This window comes from Tursiops truncatus, chromosome 15 (genome assembly GCF_011762595.2).
Source record: "Tursiops truncatus isolate mTurTru1 chromosome 15, mTurTru1.mat.Y, whole genome shotgun sequence".
In the NCBI taxonomy this organism is placed as follows: Eukaryota; Metazoa; Chordata; class Mammalia; order Artiodactyla; family Delphinidae; genus Tursiops; species Tursiops truncatus.
The window spans coordinates 36,464,710-36,490,845 of NC_047048.1; the positions used below are offsets into that span (position 1 = coordinate 36,464,710).

Sequence of the window (26,136 nt, forward strand, 5' to 3'; positions counted from 1 at the left end):
GGTGACCAGTAGCATAAGACGTGAGCCCTAGATCAGGACTCGCTTCTGGAGCAGCCACCCCACCAGAACAGGATGCTCCGCATCAGCCTGTGCCGAGGCATAGAGCCCACACAGGGAGCCTCCTTGAGGAGGCCCTGCGGCCGCCAAGCCGCCCTCACCCATGCCGGCTGGGCCACCCGCACTCGCCTGTCCTCCATGATGCGGCACATATTGTAGATGGCACTGTGGCCCAGGTGGGTGCCCAGGAGATTGCGCATCAGCTGGGAAGCAAGACGCACCGTCGTTAGACTGGCAAACACAAACACGAGCCCGGGGCCTCGCACGGCCACCACTCTGAAGCCCTCCACGTCCAGCTGTTCTCCACCATCTCCTCCCGAACAGGGGCAGCTAAGTTCTCAAAATGTCACCAAAACCCTGACCTCAGCTCAGCCACTGGGAAAATGCCACTGGCTTCCCCTCAACAGGCCATTGTCTGGCCGCTCCGAGAATAAGATGGCCATTCATTGAGGACAAGATGGCCCTTGTCCTGTCCATAAGCCTGGCTTATCACTTCATCCGGGCAAGAACTCTGCAAGATGAGAGTTTAGACCCCTACCTTCCAGCAAGGCTCACAGAGCTCCTTGACATTGATGGTGCGGCAGAGGGTGACGATGAACAGGGGGAGGCTCTCGGCCGGCAGGCAGTTGTAGCAGACCACGGCGTCCAGCACCTGCAGAGAGACCTGGTGGGGCGGAGAAAAGAGTCAGGCCAGCCCTGCCTCCTGCTCACAGGGAAGTGACACCCACAGCTTCCTCCACTGACCATCCTTTGGTCAGCAATGACTGCCCCTCCCCTCTGTCAAAGCAGCCTTCCTGGGAACCACAGAGTGAGCAAGCATCTGGGAGGCACTTTTACATCCCAGCCACGGTGGGTTATCCCATCATGAACTATGACCCCACAACGGATGTCATCCAACGCCCTTACTTACAGGAGACAGTCCTGAGGCTCAGAGAGGTCAAGCAGCTTTCCCGAGGCCACACAGCCAGTGAGGGGCAGCACAGGGCTTGACCCCAGGGCCTGGGGTCTCAGTTGCTACACCACCCGGCCTGCCCAGAAGGACGGTGAAAGGGACTGTCCCTGGACGGGGGCAGCTACTGACCTCTATGTCCACGGAGGACACGGTCTGGACGCACAGCAGGCAGATCATGCTGTGGGAAGAAACACAAAGTCAGCTGAGAGGACACTTCCCAGAGGCTGGGTGGCTCCATTTTACTTCCTGGTTCCTCTACCAAGTCAGTTAAAAAAGTGGCTCATCCTCCCTCAGGGCTCCCCTCACCCAACCACTGCTCAGCACTGAGTGTACAGCACCAAGACCAAGCCTCTGCCCACAGGGTTTCACAGAGTGTTTTGAACAAATGACAAGTAACAATAAACAAAACATCAGGTAATATCACACATCTGCTACAAACATTATGTGGAAGGTGGCTTTGGCCACTTCCAACATCTCCATTTATTTGATGGTTTTAACAGCTTTATTCACCCTACAGAGCTGAACTGCAGAAACAAGACAGCAGCACTGTGATCAGTGCATGTTACTGATCACATGTTTTTCTTACTGGACCATGGATGCAATGTATTCATCGAGGTAACAGCTGTTGAATTTGACCAAATTCACAAGCACCAGAAGGAATTCTGAGGACAGGCCAATGTCCATCCACTGCAGGACAAATTCAGCTAGGGGAGAAAAAGAGGAGAGCAATGTCCTTCCTACTCACCTCCTCCCCAGGAAAATGAGTCCCCATCCCATTCACTGCTGGAAACAGCATCATTGGTCCCCATGGAATGAAAGGCAGGCCAGCACGGGACCGATGGAGGCTCAGCTGGAGCCCGAGCAGGTCAGCATGTCATGGACTCTGGAATTCACCAGCTCCCAGGATGCATGAAGGGGTCTGAGCTGAGGCAGGGGCAGCGTTTGTGCATTTGATGCTCAGAGCCCTGACCCCGATGCTGGGGGTGCAAACTCGGGGCGAGTGTCTAGGAGGCCCCCATCCCCACAGAGAATCTCTCAAAGGAGACACAAGCAACGCTTGGTTGCTAGACACATAAACTTGGACAGAAAAACTAACCACATCCTCACTGTCAGCACCTGTCCTGCAGGTGGACCAACAGCTGAGGCCCATTTCTGACAGAACAGCAAGGCCCAAGTCAGATTTACTTCTTCCTTTACCTTCCTCTTCTCCCCACAGCAGTGACATGAAATCTCAAGACTCATGGAAACCTCACACCATAAGGATAACAGGGAGGATGGCCACCAAAGGGAAGCGCTAGGAGGCCAGACCGGGCATGAAAAGGGCAAGGAGAAAGACACAGCGAGGTGGCCCCAGCCCCCCAAAAACCTCAGGGCACTCTGGATAAGACCCAGCCTGAGGCCTGGGTCAGCAGCATGCTCTCCCAACAGCAAAACGCAGACCACCTCCTGCCCGCCTAAAAGGCACATCTAGGCCCCACTCCCCAGGGATTCAGAGCCAGCCTGTCTGGAGTAAAGCCCAGACTCTGCATTTTTAACAAGCTCCTGGGGAGATTCGGGGGGCTGATCCTGGTTGCACACAGATAAGCAGACCAGTGTGTTGCAGCGCCCTCTGCAGGCCACGCCTGTGAACTGCAGCACTCCCTCTGGGCCCGACAGGCCTTCCTGCATCCCAGATTAAATTTGATCACCAAGGCCAGAGAGACCTCACACCCAACGTGGCACCCACCCAGCTCTTCCTCCAAGTAGGTGATGTGTCTCCCATTGTCCGTGAGGGCCTTGAAAACTTCCAGTCTCTCGTGGAGGTCTTCGTTAGAGGGGTAATCCTTGATGACCTTAAAGAAGAGGGCCCTGAGAACGCCCAAGCGGTCTCCCTGAAGACAAAACCATCGGGTCAGCAGTCCCGCCAAGATCCCCCTGGGTTTCCCAAGCAGCTATGAGAAGTCCAAGAAGTGCTGTGGGCTCCAAGACTCCCAGCCCTGGGGCCCTTTCTCCCTCCCCGAGGAAGCGGCTGTGAGGGACTAACTGGGTAGGGGATCAGGCGCACTGGTCATCGTTTGACCAGTGTGTGTGTGGAGCACCTACTATGAGCCCAGGCCTGGGCACACAGCAGGAGCCAACGCACCCACCCTCGAGGGATGCTCACGGAATGATGATAGCCATCTAACGAAGCTGAGAGTGGGGACTTCTCTGAGCAGCGGGGTGTGAAGGCATAGAGGAAACAGGCCAAGAGGAGAGGAAGCCTTCCAAGCAGGAATGGTGAGAGGTGGCCTGGGTGTTCCAGCATGGCAGGAGCCCACGGTGAGGGGCAGGAGCCCACGGTGAGGGGCAGGAGGTCAGTGAGAGCAAGAAAACAACAGCTCACTCGTGTGAGGAGCCATTCTCATCATTTTGGGTGAACTGCCTCATTTACTCCCCAGAACGTCCCAGAAAAAAGGGAATGACAAGCATCCCCACTTTAGAGGAGAGGAAGTGGAGGCTCAGGGGGCTCCAGTGACTTGCCCAGGGTCACGCAGATACTAGAGGTGACACCAGCATGCCCACTCGGGCAGTCCGGCTGCAGGGCCCCTGGGAACCAGCGAACCTATGCCTGGTGCTCTCGCCAAAGACGAGGGTCCAAGTGTGGCCCGCGGGAGCAGTCAGCACGTGGTCCGCCCAGCTCCCCCCAGGCACAGAGCGGCCACCTCTTACCTGCCCCTGCACGATGGCCTTCAGCAGAGCCAGCACGGCGTGCCGGGCCTCTGGCGGCCGCTCTGGCTGCAGCAAGTCCGAGACGGCCTTCCAGAGTGCTTCCACCGCATGCTGCCCGGCAAAGAAGGGACAGGGATTGGTGTGCTGGCCCCTCAACTTGAGGGACAGTTCCATGGGCAAAGGACAGAGCAGAACAACGTGGTCTTTTGACTTAGAACTCACTCTTCTAAAGCCCTCATGTACCTGTCACAGCCCACAGCGACCACGAGCCTGACAAGGGGAACAGCTCCAAGCTACTTCGAACCCTCACAGGTCCCTTTAACCCTCACCAGGCCATAGTCTGAGGGGAGGGAGGAAAGCAGGAAGGCCAGGGAGGCCGTCCTGGCTGTCTCCAGAGATCAGCAGCGAGTCTCTGAGAGCTTGCTCAGGCTCCATGGGAAAAGCCACTGGAAGAGTCTCAGAACCAGAAGTACCACAGCGGTCCCCGGGCCTGCAGCCTGACCCAGGAATCCCATGCTCTGTATCTCCCCTGTGTAAACAAACCAGCTTCGGGCCACTCAGTACCCCACCCCAACCCCGACTCTGCTGCCTGGCTTGGCTTGCTAAGAACTCTGTCCAGGCTTCTGGAATCTGCCTCCTAAGTCCACCCAGCCCACAAGGGAGCTGCTGGGTGCTTTCCCCTCAGCTCCCAGAATCAGTCTCTCTTGTGTCAGCTTCCCTTTCCCACGTTAACCATCCCTGACTCCCTCCAGCCAGAGTTTCCAGACCACTTACCCTTTCCCGGGCTCACTCCTCTTAAGAAGGGAACTAAAATGTCTTTTCAATGTTGTCTGACCAACATTATTCGGGCATACACTGGAATACACTGGAAGTTTTACTTCCTTTGTCCCATTCACAATACTCCTATTGATGCACCCTAAGCCACAAGAGCACACAGACACTGAGCCCATGGACTACTCCAGCCTCTTAGGCCTATCTGTCTATTCACTTGACGGCAGCTCTGACACGGCTCCCCTTTCCGTACTTATTGTACACAAACAACTTTAAGAACATAGATGCCTATCCTCACATTTATCCCTGGTCATGTGCAGCCTGCACGTTTCAGATGACCTGCAGAGGACATAGTGATTCCTCCCCACTGAGCAAATCTGAACCCGCCAGGTATGAGACCCATGTCTCCTCCTGTGTCACTCACACAAAAGTAGGTTGAGGCGAGAGCAGAGCCCTTGAGGAACTCTAACGGCAGGAAGCTTCCCACTCTGTCCACAGGACATCAGGAGAGAGCCTGGAAGTATCTGCCCAAAATAAATACTCCTACATCTGTGAGGCTGCTTAATACCACCCAAACATCTCTCCCAGAAAGACAGAGACTGGTGTGCCTGGGCTTGTTCTCTGTGAAACCACATGCTCTCCTGACGTTCCCCTATTTTTCCTTCCTGCGAATCTGTAATGTGAGAGGACAAGTGAGCGTGCGTTTCTGTAAGCACCACAAAACCGCTTCTGGATCTGCTAAAAGAGCCTAATCCTCTTGCTCCCCACCTCCACATGTGACTGGCCTCTCAGGGTTATGCTCAGGACATTTCCAGAAGCTTCCTCATCGCTAAGATGAAGACTAAATTTCCCTCAAATGGTGCATATCAGTTCATTAGTGAAGTCAGCTGTCAACCCTGCTCCTAAAAAGAGCCAAATCAGGCTTTAATGAAGCTCACATGAATCTCTCCAGGCACCCAACCAAGACACACCTACCTCTTCAAATTTCTTCGTTTTGGCAACCTCACAGATCTGCCCTATCACCCGGATGCGATTGTTGAGGCCACATTCAACACTCAGCTCCTGGAGAGATGAAAGAAGGCCAGTGCTCAGACACCAGGTCTCCTTACCTGCCAATCAAGAGCACTCTAGGAACTGCCCTGCCTTTCCCATGCTGGAGACCCACAGCAGAATCTTCTGAACCAAGAATCACCAGAGTTGACTAGTCCACCTTAGGGGAGTAAGAACAGACAATTTTTTTTTCTTCCATAGCTGCACTTTATTAAAATAAAATTCACATACGATAAAATTCACCACTGTAATGACTTTAAACTGTATAATCCAGTTTTTACCACATTCACAGTGCTTGCAACCAGGTCCACTAATTCCAGAACACTTTCATCACCTCAAAAAGAAGCTTCACTCCCCATTCCCTCCTCCCCCCAAGCCCTGGCAAAGGCTAATCTACTTTGTCTCTATGGATTTGCTTATTCTGGGCATTTCATATATATGGAATCATACATTATGTGGGCTTTTGTGATTGGTTTCTTTCACTTAGTATAATGTTTTCAAGGTTCATCCATGCTGTTGCATGTTATCAGTGCTTCACTTCTCTTTTTGTTAAATACTACTCCATCGTATGAAGGCATCACATTTTGTTTAAACCTTCACCAATTGATGAGCATTTTGGTTGTTTCTGAACGAGAAACTTTACAAGTGCAAACATTCAACATTATTTATGGGTAAAGCACTGAGTAGGCACGTCTGTGAGATTCCAACACAGACAAAAAAGTGAAGCCTTACTTCTCGCAGAAACTCACACATTACCAGTTACCCCTGGCCATAACCCTAATCACCTGTGGAGACCATGGCCTTTAGGTCATCTAGTAAAACAAGTTTTCTTGCATCAACATCTGAATACTAACTCAAGTGTGCTGGACCAAGTCGCCAAGATCCTGACTTCCTGAATTTCCAGAGAAAAGACACATATGTCACCATGGTACTGGGGACAGCAGCCCCACAGACGGTCACCAGCAGCCCATCTCCCACAGAACCTGGTGACAGACCAAACTCAGCCTTCCCTGCACCTCCCACTAAGCTAGCAGAGAAGACCCAGGCAGCTCACTCACTCTCAGGATTTCCGCCGTGATGATAAACTCCGTCTGTTTGCCCTCTGCAGACCTGGGATTTGGCCTTGGAGTTCCCAGTCCCAATAGAATCTTGAACTTCTCCTTCAAGCCTGAATCTTTGCTTGCTGGCTTGGCCATGCTGGGCAGGGACGCATCAGAGGACTCCTCTGTGCCGACAATCAGGCAGAGATCTCAGGGACGGCTCCACCCACCTGCCCCGCCGCGGACCGCCCGCGAACCCTAGGTCTCCGGTGGGCACGACCTTTCTTCCCTCCCACAGCCCCCGAGAAAACTCCACCACAGGCTGGCGCGGTTCCGGCCAGAAATAAACCTGGAAAACGCCAGGCCGTCCGCCCGCCTCAGTGCATGGAGTGAGGGAGGGGAACTGGGGCCAGGGGGCGGCCGCCGCGGGGTCCAGGGAGCCCTGACGTTTGCCATCTCTCTTCTCCCCGTGTGGAGGAGGACTGTTGGGGGACGCCGGGAGCAGGGACCCCCTCGCACCCGCCATGACTTAAAACCAAGGAATGCTTGGAGCTCCAGAATCAGGCTGCGGTGGGCGCGCCCGAGAGCCGGGCCTGACACTGCGGGGTCCGCCCCCACGGCCTCAGTGCCGAGCAGGCCTGGAGAGGCAGCCTCCTCCGCTGCCCCGTCGGAGTCGGCGGTCAGGACACCTCGAGCCACTCACCACTCCCCGCGCCCGCAGCGAGCGGGACAGTCCCAGCGCCGAGAACCGAGCACACCCCCGGCCACAAGCCGCCGCCGGAAGCGCGACCTGCACTTCCGGCAGCGGGAGGGCGCCGAGGGCCGCCCTCTGGAGGAAAGGCTGGGCGAGTGCTAGTCACGTGATGGGGTCCCAGGGGCCGCCGGGACGTGTAGTCCGCAGGAATCCGGCATGAATGCGGTGGGCGTGAGGATGGTGACCCGCAGCCGGAGCCGGGGACCCGGGGCCGGTCAGCAAGGAAGTAGGGAGAAGCCCGCGCCGCTCCGGAGAGAAGAGGCGGCTGCAGGTAGCGCCGCGCCCGCGCGGGGTCACAGGAAGAGAGGCGGGGTGGGGGCCTGAGTTCCCGCCCTAAGCTCTTTCCCAGGAGACAGGGGCTGGGTTCAGGCGTTCCCACCTCCCCCACCTTCGTCCTGTTGAAGAAAGTTCTCCCGGTCCCGCTAGCATGCCCTAGGGTACTCCACTTGTGCCAGGCTGATTGCGAGGCAAACCGGCCCTGTCCTCATAGTTGCTTCCAGCTCAGAGGCCCGGTGCCAAGGACTGTCCCAGCCAGAAGTTTTCTCCCCCTGCTAGAGGGTGCCTCTGAGAGAAAGTGGGAAACAGCGTGGCTTTCCTTACGTTTACGTCGTTATTAAGGACCTAATTTGAGATTCAGCGGTGGGCGAGAACGACAGGGCCCCCTGCCACTTGTCCTGCCTGGACGTCTGCAGGATTGTCCAGAGGAGGATTCTTACGGACACCCAAAGACCCCAGGGGTAGTCCAGACAAAATGACACACTGGGCAGAAGCATGGCTGGGGGGGACAGGCACGCGATAATGCCAGCCAGGTAGGCAGGAGCTCTGATGCCAGGACAGAGTTTGGAGTTTTAAACAGAAAGTGACACAACTCAATTCAGATTTTTTTTTTTTAGCAGATATTAATTTTTAATTTTTATTTATTTATTTATTTATATTCGGCTGTGTTGTGTCTTCGTTTCTGTGCAAGGGCTTTCTCCAGTTGCGGCAAGTGGGGGCCACTTTTCATCGCGGTGCGTGGGCCTCTCACTATTGTGGCCACTCTTGTTGCATAGCACAGGCTCCAGACACGCAGGCTCAGTAGTTGTGGCTCACGGGCCCAGTTGCTCCGTGGCATGTGGGATCTTCCCAGACCAGGGCTCGAACCCATGTCCCCTGCATCGGCAGGCAGATTCTCAATCACTGCGCCACCAGGGAAGCCCCTCAATTCAGATTTTAGAAAGTTCTCTCTGACAGTGTCGAGACTAGATTGGGGGCACCATGGTGGAGGCTGTTACTTAGAGTCGTCATGTGCTAAAGTGGATTTGGTCAGAGGGCCAACGGCATGAGGAAGGCTGACCTGGCCCGGAGCACATGCTGCAGAGGCCAGAGCACCCGCAGTTGTAGTAGGTGATGGGTGGTTGTTGAATAAATGATGTAGGATGAGATAGCAGGTAGGGCAGCACCCACACCTTTTCCTTACCTGTAGCCCTCACTGAAGGGACCAAGTGGTACTTTTTGCAGAAGGTAGGAAAAGCTACAGCCCTGTGAAGCGTCAGCGGAAGGCTCAAAGACTGAATGTGGCCTACGAGGCCTCAGAAGGTGAGAAAGGAGAGGGAGTCGAGCATCTCCAGTCACCAGCCTGGGAGCCTCAGGACTGGCGGCAGCAGCTGGAGAACATCCGGACCATGAGGAGTGGAAAGGATGCGCCTGTGGACCAGCTGGGGGTTGAACACTGCTATGACCTCAGCGCACCCCCGAAGGTAGGCGGGCACCCATCTGCTGGTGACCCCCTTCTGAACAAGACACTTGCTTCCTCTCAGGCCTTTAGCAGGGGACAGCTGGCACATCATGGGTGTTCAGTAACTTTTGCTGAGAGAGAGAGGGAGTTCCTTACACTTCACTGGCCCAGAGCCTGGTCCTAAGACTAACTTGATTCCAATCCCAGCTCTGCTACCCGGTGACAGGCCTCAGTTTGCTTGTCTGTAAAGTGGGCAGCAGCATCCTTTGCAAAGCAATAACGATAACAAGAGCAACCAAGGGCTGTTGAGCACTGACGTCATGCTGGGTGCAATTCTGAATGCAGTAATAATTCTTTAAGCCTCACAGTGATCTTGCAAAGCAGGTGCTGCTATTTTCCACATAAGTGGAAAATACACCACACACACACCCTTGGCCTGGGCGGATAGGAGGCGGATATCCCATGCACTGCCTGGGGTGACACGTGCAGATGAGTAAAGGGCTTGGCTGGGCTGAACACCCAGGACCCACCCCCACCCTGGTGCCTGTCACTGTGCAAGCAGGTGCGGAGGTACCAGGTGTTGCTGTCACTGATGCTCTCCAGCCAGACCAAGGACCAGGTGACAGCAGGCGCCATGCAGCGGCTGCGGGCCCGGGGCCTGACGGTGGACAGCATCCTGCAGATGGATGACAGCACACTGGGCACGCTCATCTATCCTGTGGGCTTCTGGAGGGTGAGCCCAGCCCGTGGCAAGTGGGGCTGCGGGTGCCACTGGCCTGCGAAAGATGTCAGACTGAGTGGGCTGTGGGGTGTGGGAGGCCGGGGCGGGCATCCCTGGCCGTGGGGGCCTGGCTATGAGTTCCCACTGGAGCACCGCCCTGCCCCTGCCGCTCTGACCAGCCCACAGGGGGCCTGGCCATGGGGCCTCAAGTCCAGGCACTGGAGCTCCTTGGCCTTTCCTGTTTGCAGCCCACCCCTTCCTTCCTCCACCTCCCTTCCCAGACGCCTGGCCCTTCTCTTCCTCACTAAGGCTGCCCACCCATCTATCCCTTTGTTTACTCCAAGCCTCCCTGGAGTGCACAACCCCTCTAGGGCCCCAACAGGCCACAGAGTACAGGGTGGTGGGTGGGCGTGTCTGTTGAAGGCAGCCGGGTGGGTGGGGCTACTTCCCCTCGGCACTGGCGTGGGCTACAGTTCATCAGATGGGTTTTAAATAGCCCTGTCCACTCAGGCACAGGATGGGAACCGCCCGGCTGGCCTGGCGGCTGGTGGGGGAGCCCCAGGCTCCAGCCTTCCTTCCTGAAGGCCCAGGTGCTGTTGAGCCCAGCTTCTGGCTTAGCTGGTCCTGCTTAGCCTGCCTGGTCTCTAGTAGGGAATGATGGGGCAGGGAGACTCAAGCCTGACCCCACGCACTTGTCATTGGCCCCAGGCAAGTGGGAGGCAGGGTCTAGGCCTGCATTGGGCCTTCCTTGGGCTCTCCTGCCCTTGGCTTGTTCCCACCTCCTGGGGGGACAGAGGCAAGCAGGTGCCTCTGAGTGTGTCCTGGACAGCTGGCGGGTAGCTCTGGGCACCTGTGGGTTTCCTCTGGGCCTCGTCTTCCCAGGTCGGGCTATACTCCTGACCTCCAGCGCTGACCCCCGCAATCTTTCAGAACAAGGTGAAGTACATCAAGCAGACCAGTGCTATCCTGCAGCAGCGCTATGATGGGGACATCCCAGCCTCCTTGGCAGAGCTGGTGGCACTGCCAGGCGTCGGGCCCAAGATGGCACATTTGGCCATGGCAGTGGCCTGGGGCACTGTGTCAGGCATTGGTGAGTGGCATGCGCCCACAAGGCAGGAGTGGCAGGCTCCAGGCTTGCTGGCTGCCATTGAGGTTCCCCCATCCTTGTGACCAGTGACCCCAGCTCAGTTCTCCTCATTCACAACTCAGCCCGAAGGGTCAGAAAGGTGTTCCCAGCTCAGAGCTAGGCCCACCCCACCCAGAGATGGGTACTAGCAGGAGGAGTTCCTGTTTGCTGAGGAGCTCCTATAGCATGCTGGCCTCTGGGAGAGGCCCTAGATGGACTCGGGTCTATGCTGCATGAGGGAGAGAGACACTGGGGTAGAAACACTGATGGGGGCATGCAGGGCACCTTTGGAGTTGGCCTGGTCTGGGGCATTTCGGAGGAGTTCCTGAGGAGGTGATAATTCAGCCAAGAGCTGAAGGGTGAGGTGGGCTGGCCAGGCCAAGAGGAGGAAGTGCATTTTGGGCAGAAGGAACAGCATCTGCAAAGCCGTGAGCTGGGGAAGAGGGCCAGAGCACAAGGCTCTGGAATGAGCGTGGGCAGAGGGGGCAGGGGCAGTGCAGACATGGGGACCCGGGGTGAGGAGGAAGCGGCTGGGGGGGCCCTTCCTGGAATCCCTATCCTGGGTCCTTGTATGGCATTCTGGCATTGGAGGAGCTCCGAGTGGAGACAGACCCCTGGGTTGGGGTGGGACTGCTTCCTCAGATCTTTGCCCAGCGAGTGGGGGCTTCTGAGGCTGCACAGCGCAGGCCCAGCCAGCCCGGAAACCAGGGCTTGACCCATGACCTCCTTGTGTGTTCCCACCGTGGTGCTTCTCAGGGACTCATGCAGAGGAGCCAGGAGAGGTGGTGGGGATCCCCCCAGGGCTTCCGAGGCTTGTGAAGCCTGCCCCCTGGGGTAGGGACCCCTTCCCTGCAGTGCCCGCCAGAGGAGGAGGGCTCTGGCTACCTGATGAGGTTGGAGCCCAGAAGCCCTGAAAAGCGGGAGCCAGGCCAGGCGGGGCCCGGGCAGAGCCTCCCTCACTGGGCTCCTGCGGCTGCCGGCCTCTCAGCAGATACTTGAGCTTATCTGGGCGGCTGTCCTCGGCTGCCCGTGTCTAGGAGTGGTCTGGCAGGTCTGTGGGGGAAGGGCCCCTGCCTGCAGCTGGTTGCAGCAGTCAGGAGTGTGGGAATGCTGCCCTATCTGGTTGTCTGTGGGCCAGGCCACCTGCAGGGAGATCCTAGGGAGGGTGGGCCCCACTTCCCAGGGGGTTTCCTGAGAGAAGAAGCCCCCTCGAGTAGAGAGCCAGAGCCATGGGATACAGCAGCCGATCCCAGCTCTGCCCTCCCAGCTGGGTGACCCTGGGCAAGGCACTTGGCTTCTCTGAGCTGGGCCACAAAGCAGGGGAAGTAGTTGCTCCCATTAGAGGCACAGGTGTGCAGAGCCCTGCTGGACAGGCCCACAAGTGTGGTGTGGCCCTGGGCTGGGCTTCTGGGTAGCTTAAGTGCATGGTCACCTACGTGTTACAGAGAAAGAAACAGGCTTGGTGGTGACCCAGGGGTGTGGCTTCTCCATCTGCATACTCTCCCTGTGCCCCTGTTATCGCTGTTTGGGGCAGGCCCGAGCCTTTTTCCAGGCAGCCAGCAGCAGGGGAAGTGGGCCAGTGCAGGAACTCGCTTTCTCTTCGGCAGACACATAGGAGGAGGAGGCAGGGGCTGCATCTGGCTAGGGGAGGGGGCCTTGGTGAGCAGGTGCCCAGGCCAAGCCCCAGGGTGGCCGGCCACGGGGAGCCGGGACTGCGGCCGGGTGCACAACAGCTGCAGCTGGCCTGGCCGCGCTCCCCTCTCCGTCCCTGATGGTGCAGTGGCAGGTGCTGGCTCTGCAGGCAGTGACTTCATGCCGGCCCACTAGGTCAAGCTGCTGCCACCCAGCCTAGCACCCATGGCTGGTGCCTGGGCCAGGAGGCACTGCTGCCTGCACCCCAGGAAAAAGGCCCAAGTCCTCTGGATCTGACTCCAGCCCCTGCCTAGCAGCAGGGATGGCCCATGTGACTCTCTCTCAGGCCTGCGCAGTTCTGGGTCCTCCTCAGAAGCCAGCGGGGGTTGGGGAGGTGTGTAGGGGGATTCAGGCTTCAGACTCAGCCCCCCACCAACCCGCACTGGGAGCCGTGGCAGGGATGGGGCAGTCTGGCCCGGTGAGCCTGCCCCGTGTTCACCCTGCCCCATCTCCAAGCAGCAGTGGACACACACGTGCACAGAATCGTAAACCGACTCAGATGGACCAGGAAGGCAACCAAGTCCCCGGAGGAGACCCGCAGGGCACTGGAAGAGTGGCTGCCCAGGTGTGCAGGGTTGGGGTGGGGCAGGGCGGGCTCCCCTCCCTCCCACCCTCCCTCCACACTGATGGCTCCCACCCCCACAGGGAGCTGTGGAGCGAGATCAATGGACTGCTGGTGGGCTTTGGCCAGCAGACTTGCCTGCCCCTCCACCCGCGCTGCCAGGCCTGCCTCAACCGGGCCCTGTGCCCAGCTGCACACGGACTCTGAGGGCCTGGGGCCTCTGCCCGGCACCACTCTGGCCTCTTTGTGCCTTTGCTGGAGAGCCATAGCCTGTTTATAATAAAGTTTGGGGGCTGTTTGTAGTTAGGGTCTGGCTGATTTCTACCCCGGTGGGTGGGAGGCGGCATGCTGGAAAGCACATGCATGAGCTGTGTTTGCATCCGTGCTCACGTGTGTCTGGAACAGGGCTGCCTGGGAGGCCAGGATGGGGACGTGACCATCTGGACTGAGTGCTGGGGGGCAGGGGTGGCGGGGGGGTTGTAGGAGCCAGTTGCAGCCAGCTGTCTGGAAGCCCGCTGGGGACGTTGGAAGCCCAGGCTGCCTCCCGCAGCAGCTGGCTGGGGACGTGGAAACACACGCCCCTTCCTGAACTTGTGCACCCTGAGAGCCCCAGCCTCTGCCACGAAGGCCCCACCCTCAGTGTTTACAGAGCCACCTGGTCTCAGAGGGACACCAGCAGGCCCAGGGAGGGCAACACAGGGCACAGGGCCTGACCTGCGTGTACCTGCTGGGGGGCCAGGGGCCCAGAAGGCTTCACAGGGAGGTGCTGGTGAGAGGGCAGGGTTCCGAAGCACAGGGGTCCCAAGTGCGCTAGAGAGATAAGCAAGAGGGAGCAGGAGCTGAGAGGGGCTAGCGGATGGATTTGGGGAGGGGAGGCTTAGGAATGGGACTGTTTCCAGCAGCTGAGACTTGGGGAGCTGCAGGCTGCCACCTCCCTGCCCAGACCATGATCCCTCCAACCCCCAAAATGAAGGCTCAGGAAGGACAGAGACAGCCAGGGTCCAAGGAAGGCCTGTTTATTCTGAAGGCGCGCGTGTGCTATGGCTTATGGGGCAGACAGCGATGTCGGTCGGTCAGGTTCTGGGCAGGGGAAAGGCAGAGTCGGTGGGGTTTCCTCTGGGGGAGGCTCCTAGCAGGGGCCAAGCCCGGAGCCTGGGGTCCTTCCTGGGGACAGGCTCTCACACAGTCACACCCCAAAGGTCTGGGGGCTGCCGTGCAGGGACAAGGTGCCTGTCCAGAGTCTGCCCTCCTCAGGGGCACAGGGCCTCCATTCTCAGGCCCCTCAAAGAGCCCAGGCCCTGTACCCCAGACCCACCCCCCCAGGGAGGGCAGGGACAGGGCAGAGGGGCAGCTCTCACAGCCACATCTGGCATCCCCAGCACCCCCCAAAGCCTGAATGAACACGGCCTGCAAGCGCCCCAACTCTGTCCCTGGACGTCCCTGGCACTCCTGCTTGGGATGGCTGCTGCTGAAGGGGTGGGGAGAAAATGGTTTGCAGAGAAAGGTTTGTTTTATTGCAATTATTTAGAGAGCACGTCCTGAGGGGGGTGGGGGCAGGGCTCTGGTATTAAGTGGAAACATGTGTGGAGCTAGAGCTCTTTCTGGAAAAAAAGCAAAAACACAAATTCCTTTAAGTCAGCAGGCCCAGGCAGAGCAGCAAGGGCCGGGCCCCGCGGGTTACCACTGCCTCTTCCCCTCTCCCCCTCTCCCCCCTCTCCCTCCTCTCCCTCCTCTCCCTCTCCCCACATCCCATCACTGTCTCTCTGGGTATCTCACATCTCAGGGGCTCTCTCTCCCCATCTTGCTGCCACACTCCCCTAGCACCCAGTGGGTGGGGGGCAGGACGGGGTCTCACTGGGGCACAGGTTGGTTCTTGGGTGGTGGTGGGACCACCACGGCTTGGGGGGTAAGGATGTCCCCTCCAGTCCACTGAGGGGAGCTCTGGGCGGGCCCGAGGGGCAAGGCCCAAGGTCCATGCAGGAGGAGCCCGGCAGGAAACAGGCAGGGAGGGCTCAGAAGTTGCTGAAGATCTCTCGCTTCCGGTTCCAGTCCATCTGCGGTGCCCGCTTGTTGACCCTGGTGGCTCTCACCTTCTCCTTGGCCTCGGCTGCAGTGGGGCTCAGGTGGAGGCCGCTCTCCTGAAAAGGGTCGCGCTTCCAGGTGCTGCCATCCTAGGGGCAGATATGGTGGGTGGGTGGCCAGAGTGAGCCCTGGACCCAGGCCCCCAGACAGGTGGCCTTTCCCAGGGAGTTCACACCAGAGGCCACCTGGTGGCAGGCCCAGGAGGGCTTCCTAGAGGCGGTGGCCTCACAGCTCAGGCTGACAGCTCCACAGATGCCCGCCCCCAAGGCCTCAGGCCCCCCAGTGTGTGAACAGCAGTAGAGGTGGATAGGCACCCGCTACCTCAGTGTCCTTGTCTAAGCCAGGCAGGTCACTTCGGGATGAGCACACGGAGCCACCATTGAGCTGGGAAACCAAGGGTAAGGCTTGGCTTTAGGGACCCCACCCAGGAGCCGCTGTGCACACACAGGCTTACACGCACACGTGCAGACACGCGTGCACACGCCAGAGCTGCCTTTATTCCTCTATTTGGCAGTGGCCACTGAGCCTCTACTACACCCTGGAGGTGCCCGAGTGCCCTATGGCGCTGGGGTGTGGCTGACCCAAGACGGATCCAAGGGGCATCATGGCTGGGAGTGACAGGGCCAAGCTCGATCTCACAACCATGCTAGACAAGGACAGAAATGTCGGAGGGGCTCTGTCAGGTCTGGGGACCCCCAAAGGTGCCCCTGTGGTCTCCTGGGCTCACCCTGTCCACTCCCACCCTCTCACCTGGGCCGAGCTGGTCCCGTTGGTGACTGGTGATGGCAATGGACCTGTGGGGACAGTGTGTCACTGGCCACTCAGCCCCCAATGCTTTACCCCAGCACTGGGCCCCAGGGCAGCCGCCCACCTTCCACATGCTCCTCGGTGGGTGTGACCCGCAGCCGCTTGAAGTGCTCATCTGTTTCGGGGTCCACCACAAGCAGCCGGGCCTCGTCCTCCCGTGCCTTGATGCTGGCAACCACCTCCACGTGGCGCAGCCCCTCCACATTCTGCCCGTTCACCTGCCGCCGCCAGCATGGGATCAGTGCTGCCTGAGGGCAGGTCCCCACCAGCCCCCCAAGCCACTTGGCCAGGTGTGACATCAAATATTCATCAACGCTGTCACCAGCCACGGCAGCAAGAGGAGCACCAGCTCAGGTTCCCAGCATCTCCCTCCTCCCAGTGAGGACCCGGGGCCCAGACACAAACGCGCGCACCGCGGGAGGGCACAGGCATAGACAAACATACGGACACACACAGGGGACACGGGCCCAGTCACAAACAGAAAGGACACAGGAGCAGACATATACACACAGGGCGGGTACCTCTATGAGTCGGTCCTGGGCACGGAGGCCAGAGTGGGCAGCAGGAGAGCCTGGGTCCACCGAGCGGATATACTGTCCAGGCCGGGACTTGTCACTGTGCAGGTTAAACCCGTAGCCCTGGGGGCCTTTTTGCAGGTGGCAGAGCCTCGGGCGCAGCTCCCTCAGGGGCCCATTGACATCCTGCAGGCACAGGGATGCAGGGTGAGGCTCCAGCTCTGACCTCCCACCCTAGAGGCGCTGACCCCACCCCTGAGGCTTCCAGTCCTGTCCCCAGTGTGCAAAGGCAGGAGTGGAGGTGGTGGGAGGGAGCCCCAGCCCCACACTCAGCATCATGCCCCCACCTGACAGCATCCCCAGGTCTCAGAGACCAACACGGGGTTGGCGGGGGGGGCGGCTGGGGGGGTGATGCTTAGGCTGCCTGTGATGATCCAGCTTCCGGATCCTGAACAAAGCCTTAGGGACCTGCGATAGGGTCAGGGGCCTTACAGGGGTGTTGGGAGAATCAATGGGCTCAAGGCTAGGGCTGAGCACAGACCAGGGGCCTAGGAGAGACAAGTGCGATGAGCTGCCACTCGTCACAGCGTCCAGGAAGGCTGTGGGCCCCGCCTGTCCTCTACCCAACCCCCATCCGGAGTGTGGGGCTGGCAGGGTAGGGCCGTAGGACCGGCTGTTTTGTTTATGCTCCCAAAGGTCTCCCTAGGGCTGATGGCAGTGCGGCTGTGTTTGCTTTCACATTCCAGATCAAGCTGGAGCCGCCCCCGCCCCCACAGGGCCCAGAGGCTTGGGAGGCACCGGCTGGAGCCTGGGCAGGAGCCCCAGTGAGGGAGCAGAGTGAGGGGCCGAGGATGGGGCCTGCCTCCCATCTTCCCTGCCCTCCATGGAAGGCTCACGGTGCCCTGAGGGTCCCCCCACCAACACCCCAGGGCTCTGCCTCCGTTTACCTCTGGCATCCTGCAGTAGGTTCTGGGCTGGGGGTGCGGGAGGGCCGTGCAGGCAGAGGCCAGACCCCAGGGCCCCCACCCAGCCAGGGCCTGAGGTAGTGACCACAGCGCTGAGTGGCCAGCGGCCACCGGTGCTCAGTTGAACATGGCGGTGGCCGGAGGGAGCGGGCGGCCAGCAGCTCAGGTTTCCTGGGAGCTTGGGGCTCAAGTGCGCGTGCAGATGAGACTATGCAGGGAGGGGGTGCTCACCAGGGCCTTTTCCTGTCCCTCTACCTCCCTGTGTGTGGCCAGTGACCCTGGGCCAGGCTGGGGGCTGTACTGAGGGAGGGCCAGCCTCCAGGCCTTCGAGCTCACCCCCAAACCCCAAATCGGACTGTGGCCACCCAGCTGTGGGACCAAGCGTGTCTCTCCTCACAGGGTGGTGCCTTACCTCAGTCTCTAGGCCCTCCCACCCCTGGGGAACACCTTCTTCCGGTCCAGCCTGTGCCCCTTCTCCATGACCCCTTCCCCGACCCCCCAAAGCCTGCCCCCTTGGAACCCCCGCTGCAGGCCACCATCTGCCCCATAACCCCAGGAATTCCAGGGACTGGGCTGCTGCTCCTCAGTCCCCCAGGGGCTCAGCCAGGCATCCTGGGCTGAACTTGGGGCTGTGAGACCCCTGGGTGCTCCAGGAGCTCACTTATAGACTCAGCCCCTCTCCAGACACACCTGGAAGTACAGGTGTGCAGCTCTGACGTGCCTCTCAGGTCCAGGCTGTCAGAGCACAGGTCCCAAGGCTGGCCGGGGCCATGTGTGGCCGTGGAAGTGTGACATGAGCACACCTGGTGGTGGAATTGGGCCCGGGTGGCAGCGGGGCATCACATGGTCACAGAGACCAGACATCCAAACGTACGCTCGCAAACAGGCTTCATGGACCCGTGCAGTGACCCATCGTGTGAAAGGACGGCCCTCAGCACTGGGCCCTGTGGCCTCTTCCCACACCCTCCACAATGGTTCCAGGGAGTGTTCTCTTAAGGCCCCCAGATGGGAAGCAGGACTGTCGGAGGGGACAGCTGGGGCCATGAAGCCAGGCTGAATGCAGTCATTTCTGGTTCGAGACCGTACTGGCCATCTCCCTGCCTCAACCCAGCACGGCTGCCTCTCACCGCACAGCCAAGAGGTTTCTCCTAACATCTGACCTAAGTCCCTCTCCTTACGATCAGGGTCCAAGGAGCGCCAAACTTGGCACTAGACCCCTCAGGTTGAGGGGCTGCAATGGGGGACAGTGGGGAGACAAGGCTGGCAGCAAGGCGACCCAGGGGGAAAGCCCGCGGGGAGGCCCAGCACCATAGTAGGTCAGGAGGGGGTGCAGGCTGGGCCTGGCCGCATTGCTCACATTCCTCGCTCCTGCCCTGGCTCAGAGCACTTCCTGTTGCCTCCCAGCTAGGCCCTCAGGCTTCCACAGGCTTCCAAGCCCCATTCCCTACCAGGCAGCCACAGAGCTGGACAAGCCCTAGTCTCCCGGACATGCCTCTAACCAGACAAAGAGGCTGGCATGGGGGTACCCCTGGAGCCAGGCTGTACCACCCCCCAGATGGTGACTCACCAGCCCTGGCAGAAAAAGGCCCCCATTGTTGCTCAGGGTCCAGCCTGCTCACACCAGGGTCACCAGGGTCCCCAGCGTCCCCTCTCCCAATCCTGGGGGACAGAGACTAAGCTGGCTGCCAGTTTCCTCATTGCCCACCCTGCCCCCACCCCACCTGACCTGCACAAGCCTCCGGGATGGGCTCCGTGGAAGGGCTCCTGGGGCCGGGGAGGGTGGTGTGGCACTCCCAGAGCGGGCCATAGGAGGCGGGACAGAAGCGGCAAGCGGCGAGCGTCCAGCTGGAGTGGCCTGAGCTCTCCAGCCAGCCCAGGCTGCCACCCCATTTATCCACCTCCCACTGTGGCCCAGGCTCCCCAGGGACGGGTGGGGACATAGGGCTGAGTCACTTTGAGGAGCAGGGTGGTGGCTGAGCCCCCCTCCCCTTCTCAGGCTCCAGCCGGGTGTCCCCCACCGGCCAGGTTTCCGTCCCAAGAAAGGAAGGAAGGAAACTGCTGGGAGGCCCTGCCCTTCTCCCAGGACCCAGGGCTGGGGAGACAAGGAGGCAAAGGAGGGGACCCTGACCTCAGAACATAAGACAGTCCTGCTGCAGCTCACGGGGGGATGGGGAGCAGGAACCAGGGAGCCCCAAAAGCCCTCTTGTAGGCACCACGTCCTGTACCAGGCGGTCACCCTCTGCAGGACTCTGTCACCTCACTCACTCTCAGCCCCCAAAGGCCTCCAGAACTGGAGATGGAGGCATGGGCTGGCTGTGAGGGGGAGGAGGGCCCGGGGTCTATCACACCCCTGCAGCCCTGGCACCGCTGGCTGCCCCGTCGCTGTTCGGGGCGGTCCCCCATCATCACTGTCACGATCAGCTGCACTGCAGCTGCGGCCACCCCAGCCCAGTCTGAACCGGGCTGAGTCACCACTGACAGCGCTGACAGCCCCCGGAAGGGAGGGGCCAGCCACATCAGTGTCCTCCCCTGCGCACCCCCTCCTCCCTACCCAGGACAGGAGGACACTGAGGCTGAGAGAGCCAGAAGGGCCCTTGGGGCCTGGACTCCCACCTCAGCCCTTCCCCCCACAGGGCATGGAGGGTGGGCCCCTTCATCCCCCACCGTGAAGCAAACAACACACATCTCTCCCCAGTTCTCCTGACCCACTGCTGTTGAGGCCCTATCAGGGCATAGCCCTGTATATAAGCATCGTTCACCCAGGCTCCCTCACAGCCTGTGATGGGCGGAAGCTAAGCCTGGTTTGTGGAGGTCAGCGGAGGTCCAGCTCTTCCTTCCCATGCTCTGAGCTCAGCCGATTAAATACCGGGTCTCTGGCTGGGAGGGAAAAGAGAGACCGTGCCCTCAGGGACTCCCCTGACCTTATGGGGTCCCTGTCCCCCTGCCAGCCCCAACCACGGAGGGACCTGCCAGACGGGCCCCACTCTTTTCCTCTAAAATTACACCAGCAGCAGGCTTCCCTGGTGGCACAGTGGTTAAGAATCCTCCTGCCAATGCAGGGGACACAGGTTCGAGCCCTGGTCTGGGAAGATCCCACATGCCACAGAGCAACTAAGCCCGTGCGCCACAACTACTGAGCCTGCGCTCTAAAGCCAGAGAGCCACAACTACTGAGCCCATGCGCCACAACTACTGAGCCTGCACTCTAGAGCCCGTGAGCCACAACTACTGAAGCTTGCACACCTAGAGCCCGTGCTCCGCAACAAGAGAAGCCACCCCAATGAGAAGTCCGCACACTGAAACAAAGAGCAGCCCCCACTCGCCACAACTAGAGAAAGCCCACGCGCAGCAATGAAGACCCAACACAGCCAAAAATAAAATAAGTCGAATAAAAATAAATTAAAAAAAATACACCAGCGGAAGACCCCTCCTAGGGCTTCCTGCAGCCCCCAGAGCCTGAAATAGTGGAGGGAGAAGGTCCCACCCAAGGACAAGGTGCCTCCCCACCCTCCAGATAAGGCCTGAGGGCAGAGTTTTCCACAGGAAAGTGAACTCAGCCATTTGTGTCTAAATCAATGGACAAACGCCTAGGGGGAGGGGCGCTTCCTCCTGGGGGTGAGATGCCCTGGGAAGGAGGGAGACTCCAGCTCTCAGTCTGGCGGGGTGGTCAGCCAGTGCACCATCCCAGGGCTCCCCTGAAATCACAAATCTGACCCTAACACCCCCTACTCTGGCCTTCAGTGGCCCTGGGGCAAAGTCCAGACTCCAGGACTTGGCACTGTGGCCCTAACCATCACCCCCTAGCCTGCCGTAGAGCCACAAAGAACAAAAAAGTGGGGCAGGGGTTCATGCTCATGCCTGTGCCCAGGTTGCCTCCCCACCGGGAATGCCATCCCCTCCAGGAGAAACACAAGGCCCCACAGGATCCAGGTCACAGGCATGGCCAGCTCGCCTGGGAGACATCCGGGACAGGGACAGGGCAGGTGTCAGGGTCCCCTGCACACCCAGAAATGTCAGATCTCACACCTCCACCAGCCCCAGGCCAGTGGTTCTCAAAGTGGGCTCTGGGGAGCCCCTCGGCTTGAATCTTCCTTTAAGGGATTTTTCTCTTTAAAAAAAAAATGAAGAAGGTAGTAGGGGCACAAAATACAGAAGGTAGTAAGGGCGCGGGGCTTCCAGGAGGGCAGGACAAGCAGGCTCTTCCTCCTGGCATCCAGGTGCTGCCCCAATAGGGCCACTGCCCAGCCCCTGCTACCTAGAAAGAGACAGAACTAGACTCCCCACCACCACCACCTCCCCCTTCCCCAGCTCTTCCCCAGTTAGCTCTTCCTGTCTGGAGGGGGGAGCAAGGAGAAGGGGGAGGTGCCGCAACCCCTGCAGACCCCAGAGCTGAGGACCCAGCTTAGAGAGTCTCCTCAGCTGCCACCACGGAGGAGGGTCAGTCCCTCTGAGGCCTTCAGAGCACAAGCAGGCTCCTCAGACAGACACCCAACACAGGCACAGAGCTGAGCACGCTCAGTCCCAGAACATCCCAGCAGCCCCTCCCCAGGTTCCTCAGCCCCTAGGCCAGGGAGGGGGTGGCTTGTCAGAATGACCCTTCCTAGGACAAGTGGCTCTGAGGAGCGTCCTGGGGAAGAGGGCCAGAGACGGGGGCTGTGGACCAGGGCCAGGTTGCCCTGACACTACCTGATTTAGAGCACAGGCTGAGGGCAGAAAGAGTGGCTCCAGGTAGCCAAGAGGGTTTTCACCAGGGGCAGAGAAGGGGCCCAGAGGGGCAGCAGAGATGGAGACAGATACTTCTGGAGGTGACTAGAGGCAGAGACTGCTGTCAGGAGGACAAGAAGGTGGTTCTGGGAGAGCCCAGGTGGTCCCTGTGGGCAGAGCCCACCATACCTTCTGGGCGACCTCAGAGCTGAGGCTGCTCCCTCGTGCCCAGTCCGGCTTTGGCTCCCAGGGGTCGTGGGCAGGGGGCAGCCCTCGCTGGGCCATCTCCTCGGTGCAGGTCAGTTGCCGCCGGCGGAGCTCTTCGTCCGTCTCCTTGTCCACCACCAGCAGCCGAGTCTGCCCCTCCACGGCCTTGATCCTCTGCACCACCTGGGACAGGTGGGTGGTGGGAGGTCACGGCCAGCACTCCAGGCAGCAGGCAGCACATGGGCAGCGGCACCACCCAGGGCTGGCCCAGGGCTGTGGGCAGGCTGCGAGCCTACCAGGGGCAGGGGTGGGCGGCTGGATCGAGAGGCCCGCTGGCTCCGCCCCCCACCCCCACTCCAGCAGCTCCCTCCCTCTTCTCCTGGGACTCCGGACACAAGCGCCCAGGCTGCAAGGGCTGTGGGGGCCTCACAGGGCCTCACCTCGGCCCAGGAAGTGACAAAGACGGGGCTCGGCTGAGCTTCGGGTTTTCAGCATGCGTGTGTGCATGTGTGCGGCCTGCACCCTGCAGCCTTCTGTTTCAGGGTGTCTCTAGGTCTGGGTTTGAAGGAGAGAACTGTCTCCCTGGGTCCCAGTTTCAGTGTGTTTGTGCCTTTTTCTGTCTTTTCCAGTGGTGGAACATAGTGGTCTAAACCCCTGCCTCTAGGCCTTCCATTCTCTTCCAGATCATGACAATGGACCTATTCCTACTGGACCTGCGGAGAGAACACCTGGATTCCTGTGGCAAGGCACCTCCTCAGGTACCTACCCATAACCCGGAAAGCAGGATTCAGACACAGCAGGGAGAGGTGGGGAGGGGCAGGTCCACCTGTGGGACAGGTGTGGTTACACAGGTGTCTGTGAAGTATCTAGAGCATGTGCATGGTGACGGCGCATACATGCTAGTGTGTGCCCGCAGGAGGGGCAGTGCCCACTGGGCATTGGGGAAGGAAGGGCAATACCCCACCCCTACCCCTAGGCCTGGGAAAGGACAGACAGGGCCCCCACCAGCTTCTCAGTAGATGTTCTCAAAAGATAGGAGGGTCTGAACCAGGCCCATCTTTGCCCCAGCCCTCCTCTGTACCTGTCTTTCCCCATGAGCCACAGAGTCACAGGAGGACTCCAGGACCCTCATGCTTCCTGACTGTGGGACCCAGACGAGTCACCCAGTATCCCCAAGCATCAGTTTCCTCATCTGTAAAATGGGAGCCGTAACTGTACCTTCTCCCTCCCAAGACAGTGGGAAGGTCTCAAGTGGTCCTGTGTGAAGTTCTTAGAGACCAGCACCCCGGGAGGCCTGGGATAAGCATTGCTCTAGGGGCAAGGGTGGCAGCAACTGTTAAACAGAGGCCAGGCGCCAGCTCTACCAGGCCCTCCCTATGGCCTGTCAATCCAAGCTCTCTGGCCTTGACCCCCACCCTCCAGCAAACAGCCTATCCAGCTGACACTCTGGGTAAAAGACAGAAGGACGGCAGACAGACGGACAGACAAAATCTCCAAGGGTAGAAGTGAGAGTTCAGCTCCCAGCCCAGCCAATTTACTAATCTCTAGGCCCAGGCCTGGCCACACAGACAGGTGTTGGGGGGACACAGAGGAGCCTGAGTAGAAGGGGTGGAGGAAGACTGGACCCAAGCCAGGTGAGTCCCTGGTCAGTGGGAGACGGACACCCCCCAGGGGTCAGAACCTGCAGAGAACCTCCCTCTGGCCTTTATCTTCAGCTGCAAGGGGCAGGGGGCTGCGATCAGTGACCCCTGCCAGGCCATCCAGCAGCCTCTTTGGAGAAGAATGTGCTGCCACAGCGGTGACTCCCACCAGGACCCAGACACCATCAGCCAGGACACACACTAGTACACTGGCTACAGACACACTGACGACTACACATAGCCAACAGACACAGAGGCCGGGACACATATATACACAGCCACACACAGGAGGGTACACACACACACACACACACACACACACACACATCTCCCAGTTCACACACGTCCAGGCATGCAGATCTGTATGCACACACATATATCTAGGAGTGCAGACCTGTATACGCATGTGCATACAGTCCAGCACACACACTCACTCAACTGATGCAGGCACACACAGGTGTGCCCTCCCTGTGACATCCCCTGCAGGTACACACACGAGGGACCTGTACATTCACAGACATACCCAGTTGTGTACACACGCACATGTGTACACGCTGATAGAAAAGCACCCGTATCCCCAGGCACAGGGAGACCCCCGAGGGGCCAACTGCTCCACACATTGCGCTGAGGCCGGAACAAGACTTAAGAGCGAGGGCTGAGACACGGAGGAGCCGCAATGCGGGCCCCTCCCTGCCAGGATTCCACCCCCCACCGCCTCGCTCCGTGCAGGACCGACCCGGGCTGGAGGAGGCTAGAAGGAGGCCGGTTGCCTCTGCCTCAGCGGCCACGTCCCCCACCTCTCCACGGGAGCCCACCGCAGGCCCTTGTGCGATCCCCTCCTGGCCCGGAGAAGGGAGCTGAGGCCTGGGCGCAGGCAGCCCCGAGCTCGGTGGTTATTGGCGCCCTCCGCGCGCGCGGGGCAGGGACGCGCTCCGGGGATGGGGGCGGTGGGGGGTGGCGGAGCGGTGGGCCGGGGATGGAGCACAGGCACCCACCTGGTGGTGCGTCTCACCCTCCACGTTGACGCCGTTGACCTCGACCAGCCGATCTCCGGCGCGCAGCGCGGCCGCCTCCGCCGGGGAACCGGGCTCCACGCGCCGAATGAACTGCCCGCGGCGGCCCTTCTCGCCGTGCAGGTGGAAGCCGTAGCCGTGTTCGCCGCGCACCAGGCGGCACAGACGCGGCCGCAAAGGCTCCGGTGCGGCCATGGTGCCGGCTGCCCACCGGCCGGCCAAGGGCTGGCCACGGCGCTTTCGCCCGCCGCCAGCAGGCAGGGGCGCGGGGGCCGGCTCGCGGGGATGGGGGGGGCGCGGAGGCGGCGGCGGCGCTGGAGACCCGGTGGTGGCCTCGGCGGCTCCCGCTCGGCTCCCGTCGCCTCCGGCTCCGGCTCGGGCTCTGGCTGCGGCACCGCCCCCGCGCCCGCCCCTTCCCCGCCCCCTCCGCCATGCCGCCCCCGCCCCGGGTCCAAGCCACCCTGGTCATTTCCTTTGCCTCCGCGCTCCGCCAGCCCAGGGAGGCCCCGGGGGAGGCGTCAGGGCACCCCCGAATCACCAGTACCCCTCTGTCTCGCTCCCATTCTGGGCAGCCTTCTTGGCGCCAGCGCCTTTGCCTCCTATGCCAGTAACATTTATTGAGCACCTACTGTATGAGCAGCAGGGGTATCAAGGCAGGCCCCTGAGGCGGGAAGGGGGTGGAGAAAGGATCCTTAGACTGAGGAACCCCTATACAGGGGCCCGAGGGTAAGAACAATGGCCATGGCTCTGCCCACCCTCCTCGGGAACCCCCCTCCCCCTCCCCCCCTCTCCCCTCCCATGGCCCGTTCCTGTATCAGAATCCCTCCTGCAACCCAGAGCTTCCCTGACCCAGCACAGAGTCCCAGGATGGTCCAGGAGGCAAAAAGAGGGGTTTGAAACTGACAAGGCAGCAGCCCCTTCCTATATCCTGTAGGCCAGTGACTGAGTGACTTCCTGGCCCTGCCCAGGAGTGATTGTGCCTATCTGTGCTACGTTGGACCATTAAGCATTCCCCACCACCATCCCCTCCCTTTGCCAGGACCCCTCACTCCTATCCCTGCCCATCCCAGGCCT

General features: G+C 60.0%; 3 protein-coding genes across 24 annotated transcripts in view; 1 reads left to right on the forward strand and 2 right to left on the reverse strand.

Annotated features, from left to right (window-relative positions):
- The window catches only part of TSC2 (TSC complex subunit 2), a 37,327-nt gene extending 29,924 nt beyond the window's left edge, over positions 1-7,403 (reverse strand). For 6 of the 17 annotated variants that reach the window (XR_012326145.1, XR_012326146.1, XM_033839641.2 and 3 more), the window contains exons 1-9: positions 7,262-7,392; positions 6,577-6,743; positions 5,444-5,530; positions 3,698-3,808; positions 2,736-2,880; positions 1,596-1,713; positions 1,139-1,187; positions 596-721; positions 187-260 (exon numbers count right to left, since the gene is read on the reverse strand). Coding sequence is in view for 15 of the 17 variants with exons in the window: in XM_033839641.2 (XP_033695532.1) it covers positions 187-260; positions 596-721; positions 1,139-1,187; positions 1,596-1,713; positions 2,736-2,880; positions 3,698-3,808; positions 5,444-5,530; positions 6,577-6,714 (848 nt within the window). In the remaining 2 variants the exon portion in view is untranslated. Of the gene's footprint in view, positions 1-186; positions 261-595; positions 722-1,138; positions 1,188-1,519; positions 1,575-1,595; positions 1,714-2,735; positions 2,881-3,697; positions 3,809-5,443; positions 5,531-6,576; positions 6,744-7,261 lie in introns of those variants that run through there. The other 11 variants (XM_033839633.2, XM_033839632.2, XM_073792434.1 and 8 more) reach the window with 4 other exon arrangements.
- Positions 7,404-7,445: 42 nt separating this feature from the next.
- Positions 7,446-13,432, forward strand: NTHL1 (nth like DNA glycosylase 1). 3 transcript variants are annotated; one of them, XM_033839650.2, is made up of 6 exons: positions 7,446-7,583; positions 8,778-9,051; positions 9,592-9,762; positions 10,681-10,840; positions 13,028-13,133; positions 13,214-13,432. In XM_033839650.2, the coding sequence occupies exons 2-6, from the start codon at positions 8,977-8,979 to the stop codon at positions 13,335-13,337; spliced, it is 636 nt and encodes a 211-aa protein (XP_033695541.1). In that variant the 5' UTR covers positions 7,446-7,583; positions 8,778-8,976; the 3' UTR covers positions 13,338-13,432. The 3 variants fall into 3 exon arrangements, with proteins under 3 accessions (XP_033695541.1, XP_033695538.1, XP_033695540.1); XM_033839647.2 differs by having other exon boundaries at positions 7,450-7,583; positions 8,813-9,051; XM_033839649.2 differs by having other exon boundaries at positions 7,461-7,583; positions 8,816-9,051.
- A 698-nt stretch (positions 13,433-14,130) lies between these two features.
- NHERF2 (NHERF family PDZ scaffold protein 2) lies at positions 14,131-25,453 on the reverse strand. 4 transcript variants are annotated; one of them, XM_033839644.2, is made up of 7 exons: positions 25,045-25,453; positions 22,392-22,592; positions 16,541-16,720; positions 16,084-16,237; positions 15,963-16,006; positions 15,534-15,596; positions 14,996-15,301 (listed from the first exon to the last, which is right to left on the reverse strand). In XM_033839644.2, the coding sequence occupies exons 1-7, from the start codon at positions 25,255-25,257 to the stop codon at positions 15,143-15,145; spliced, it is 1,014 nt and encodes a 337-aa protein (XP_033695535.1). In that variant the 5' UTR covers positions 25,258-25,453; the 3' UTR covers positions 14,996-15,142. The 4 variants fall into 4 exon arrangements, with proteins under 4 accessions (XP_033695534.1, XP_033695535.1, XP_033695536.1 ...); XM_033839645.2 differs by lacking the exon at positions 15,534-15,596 and having other exon boundaries at positions 25,045-25,449; XM_033839646.2 differs by lacking the exons at positions 22,392-22,592; positions 25,045-25,453 and adding an exon at positions 19,226-20,340.
- Positions 25,454-26,136: the final 683 nt, after the last annotated feature.

What these genes read in the sequence shown, in the direction of transcription:
- NTHL1 (XM_033839647.2), top strand. Translation starts at nt 7,469, where the DNA reads ATGAATGCGGTGGGCGTGAGGATGGTGACCCGCAGCCGGAGCCGGGGA. An exon ending in GAGAGAAGAGGCGGCTGCAG is followed by an intron (nt 7,584 to 8,812) that starts GTAGCGCCGCGC and finishes TACTTTTTGCAG; the next exon opens with AAGGTAGGAAAAGCTACAGC. An exon ending in GGGCACTGTGTCAGGCATTG is followed by an intron (nt 10,841 to 13,027) that starts GTGAGTGGCATG and finishes ATCTCCAAGCAG; the next exon opens with CAGTGGACACACACGTGCAC.
- NHERF2 (XM_033839643.2), bottom strand. Translation starts at nt 25,257, where the DNA reads ATGGCCGCACCGGAGCCTTTGCGGCCGCGTCTGTGCCGCCTGGTGCGC. An exon ending in AGGGTGAGACGCACCACCAG is followed by an intron (nt 22,593 to 25,044) that starts GTGGGTGCCTGT and finishes CACCTGTCCCAG; the next exon opens with GTGGTGCAGAGGATCAAGGC. An exon ending in CCCAGGACCGACTCATAGAG is followed by an intron (nt 16,238 to 16,540) that starts GTACCCGCCCTG and finishes TGGCGGCGGCAG; the next exon opens with GTGAACGGGCAGAATGTGGA.